General features: G+C 24.0%; 1 protein-coding gene across 10 annotated transcripts in view; it reads right to left on the bottom strand.

Moving 5' to 3' along the window:
• The window catches only part of Eip93F (Ecdysone-induced protein 93F), a 476,497-nt gene that overhangs the window by 166,050 nt on the left and 306,252 nt on the right, over positions 1–4,195 (bottom strand). For 3 of the 10 annotated variants that reach the window (XM_067052365.1, XM_067052366.1, XM_067052367.1), the window contains exon 1: positions 3,986–4,172. The exons of 4 other annotated variants lie outside the window; for them this stretch is intronic. In XM_067052365.1, coding sequence (XP_066908466.1) covers positions 3,986–4,148 — 163 coding nt within the window. In that variant the 5' untranslated portion in view covers positions 4,149–4,172. Of the gene's footprint in view, positions 1–3,985; positions 4,173–4,195 lie in introns of those variants that run through there. 3 more of the 10 variants (XM_014422967.3, XM_067052371.1, XM_024361289.2) reach the window with 3 other exon arrangements.

The following is a 4,195-nucleotide window of genomic DNA, read 5'->3' as shown; positions in this document are numbered from 1 at the left end:
ATTTATTACTTCTTAACAATTTCCAAAGAATTCTTTTAAATAAACTTTAATTCTTTAAAAAAAAAAAATTAATTCCAGTTCCAAGGTTTTAATCATAATTTTTGATTTTTTTTTTTAAACTTTTTATAACTATAATATTCCCACATTGTTTCGAATTAGCCAACAACTTGCTATTGGCATTAGCTTAGTCATTTTTCACAAAGAAAAAAACAACCTTTTTTGTAGATAAAATAAGAAAAAATATATTCTCTTTTAGTTTAAACTTTTTCTTAAGCCAAAACATAGTCCTGACAAAATGATATAAACACACCCCAAGAGTGTAATCATATCTTTGAAGTTTTTCATGCTTTGAATATTACCAAGGAAAATTATTTGAACTGAAACAGATGGTACTACGTAAATACAAAAAGTTTAATAGATTTTCTTTTTGCATTCAATGGTATCTCATATACCAATCTTCATAGTTTCTTTAAATTAGATAGTTAAGAATACAATAATGCATTGGATTCAACAATATCAAAATTAAGTTTGGTTGAAAATACTAAAAACGTTTTAAGTTTTTAACATAAAATTATCATAATTTTGTGAGAAGAATGTTTTCTTTATTTTTAGTAGTTAGTCTTAGGAGGTTATGTTATATATTCTAATTCGATAAAATATTAAATGAAAATATTAAATGATATCTATAATTTATCGATTAAAATTATTATTATCACAACATATACTAATCACAAATTAATATTCGTAAATGACCAAAAGCTAAAATAAAGTTAAAAGAAATATTTACCTTTTTATAATATTATTGAAAGTAAGTATTGAACGTATTTAGTAAGAAAGAATCTGTAAAATAATTACGCCAATGATACTCAATAAAGTATACATCATAATTAAAATAAAAAATTAGTGGAAACTGTTTATGATTTAAGTAGGAAATGTGGATGTTCAGAATTTCGCCGAGTAATTTTCAGGAATCGGTTTGCAGCCTCCAAGTTCCAAAAGACATTACGGAAACTATTTTTAAACGACGAATAGAGATAAAGCAATTGTAATAAAATGAACAGTTAAACGACTATGAATCAGCTATCGGGATTTTATAGTGATGAGTTTATCTACTGTCGTTACATTTGCCGGCAAAGTAAACAATAACATAGCGTTCCAAGTGCCAAGAAGAATGGTAGTATTTACAAGATTGTTTTACTTGTAATTACTATAATAAGATAAATAATTAAATAAAAATGAAACGAAACATACATCAATCCAATAACACAAATCAACCCAATAAAATAGAAAATAAGATATATTCCTGTTATTTTAGGAATAAAAAACTTTATTATAACATTAATCATGAAAGAGGAATCGAACCTTCATCATTATAAAATACCTTTAATATATGTATTTTTTTGTATACATACATAATTTTTATTTAAATTAACTATTGATACCAATATGAATTAATGCGATATTTATAAAAGTGTTAGGCTATGAGAATTAAAGACGGTTTTCACAACATTATTTTTTATTATATATGTTTAGTTAATTTATCTTTACTTTACTTAATGATAAAGACATATCAATAAAATAGCTCAAGTACAAAATAATAGCTTCAATAGCTAATTTTTACTGTTAAATAGTTCACTATACACCCCGTCTACAGTACAAGTAAAATTATATTATTATATTAGTACAGATTATACAAGTAAAATATCTACTTCACATGAATTTATTATATGGCATCCTTAATGCAATACTAAGTCAAAAATATGACTTTTTTAGTTAAAATTTCGTTTTATACTAAAACTTAGTTTTCTTGCTATTCAATCAAACAATATGCCGTTCTTTCATACTGATGTATTTGATTTTTTTTTTTTTTTTTTTACGTTTTCCATGGAAAAATATAGGTTTGATAAATGATTTGAAAAACATTTTCTGAAAGGTTAGATTTTTTAGTTATGTTAGAATTGCATTATAGATGCGATACTGTTTTAAGTTATAAAAATAAATCAGCAAAATATTGTTAAATTTTATTTCATTCAAGGAACAACAAAACCAATTCAATAAAACCGAAATATAAATTTGCTATAACTATGAGACCAAAAAAAACATAATAATTTACTAAATAGTGAATATATTTGGACACACAGACGAATTAGGGATATAAAATTTGAATTCCAAAATAGAATATTAAAATTATAATTAATATTGTTAGTGAATATGAAAATTATTCAATAACAATTTTTTGTATCTGCAAGTATAGTATGAATTATATTTGTAAATAGAATCCACGGATTTTTATTAATGTTTTCTTTTCTCTTAAAATTACTTTACAAAACACCAATTAATTACAAAAACAAACCCTACTAACAGTGATGGTGTAATTAATAAAATTTTACATATAGAATAGAAACGAAATTGGAATATTTAAAGTAAATTACACGAAATATATACAAAGCGGGTATCACTGATCTCGGTTAAGACGGAAGGCGTCAAGCCAACCCGGCGAGACTAACCCAACCAACGCGGTAGTGAATATGTGCATCGGCCCGGTTCGTTGCGTGTCCGTCTTTAATAGTTTTATTTATTTATAATTGAAAAAAGATTCATTTTTATCTTATAAATTAGACATTCATATCATATTCGTATTATATCATATGTAAATGAAGAAAAAACTGAGTAAAAAAACAAAAAATAATTTAATGCAAACGCTATACTCTACTATTGATGCATAATACTAACCAATTGATTTTCGAAATAGTAAATTTTCACATAAATTTTTAGTCATTGACAAAACTAATAAAATAATACAACAAATAATTTGAAATAAATTGATTCGGGAAATGTTTCAGTTTTATTAATATAATGAAATCACCTCACTAAATAATTAAAGATAATTTAAATTATTATATACAAACGAATACGGATAGAATCTTTTTAGTTTAATTTATTGTTTTATTAAGGTTTATTGTACGTTTTTCAACATGGAAATTACTGTTTATTTATTTTTTCTTAAAATGACTTCAATATAAAAATTTTAGAAGTTTTTAATGTAAAAATTTTAACGGATAATAAATTTCATTCATTCAAATACGATTAGAAAACATTATCTAATAAATCGTAACGGTACTGTTATTAAGTTTCATCACAAAAATACTCGTAGTACGTCTTACTTCCCGATAAGAGAAAAAAAAAATTAGAGAATAAATAAAAGATATGCAAGAAAAAGATAAATTATAAGAAAATAAATAAAAAGAGAATAAAAAAAACACATTAATACCGCAAATAAAATGCATTGTGGGAAACTTATATAATATAATTAGATAATTAAATAAATACATATTTCATGCCAATGTTTTTTTTTCTTTTTTTTAAAGATTAAAATTAGAAATTTTATAAACAAAAAAAATAAACATAATATTATTTTACAAATTACAAATTTTAATTCTGCCACTATTACATCATTATTATTAATTTAATAAGAACAAAACAAAATAAGAAAATTAATTGAAAGATTAAAATTTGAGAGAAAAAATTGTATTATATATTTTATATTATTTATAAGTGATGATACCATTATTATTTTTTTTTATTCGTCTGTATTATCATAAGAACACTTTTATCACAACCATAAAAATATCACGTTCATTAACAAAATTAAAAAAAAAAGAATTACTTTATATAATCATTTTATGCCATAAGTAAAGATACTGTAATTTTGTCATTATTTTGTTTATCAACAATATCATTAAACACTTTAAAAATATAAAATGTATTAACAAAAAAAATAAATGTTTGATAGTTTTAAAATGTTAAATTTGAATTTTTGAAGTAAAAAAAAATCAGCCAAAATTAATCCTTGAATGCAAAAAAAATTTCTATAAAAAATTATATTTTTAAAACTTTATTTGTTCATTTTTTGTTTGACTAGCACAAAATAATTCACGAAGTCCAATCATATATAAACATAAGTAAATAATTTATAATTATTTACCGTAGTATTGTGGGGCTGGATAAAATCCAAGGGAGCTAGTGCCATATATAGTTGAGGAGAACACTTTGACGGTGTGGAGAGAAGCGGACACAAGCACGCACGGCTCTATGGCAGCTGTGGACGACACTAAGCGCACTCGTTGCAAATGTGCATCGGACTGCATCAGAGAGGAGGGAGGGGGGGTAGGTACCGCCCCCACTCCTCCCCCCT

Source organism: Halyomorpha halys, unplaced genomic scaffold, assembly GCF_000696795.3.
Source record: "Halyomorpha halys isolate HHAL.00 unplaced genomic scaffold, Hhal_1.1 Scaffold397.1, whole genome shotgun sequence".
Lineage (NCBI taxonomy): Eukaryota > Metazoa > Arthropoda > Insecta > Hemiptera > Pentatomidae > Halyomorpha > Halyomorpha halys.
This window is presented reverse-complemented; position numbering and strand designations above follow the sequence as displayed.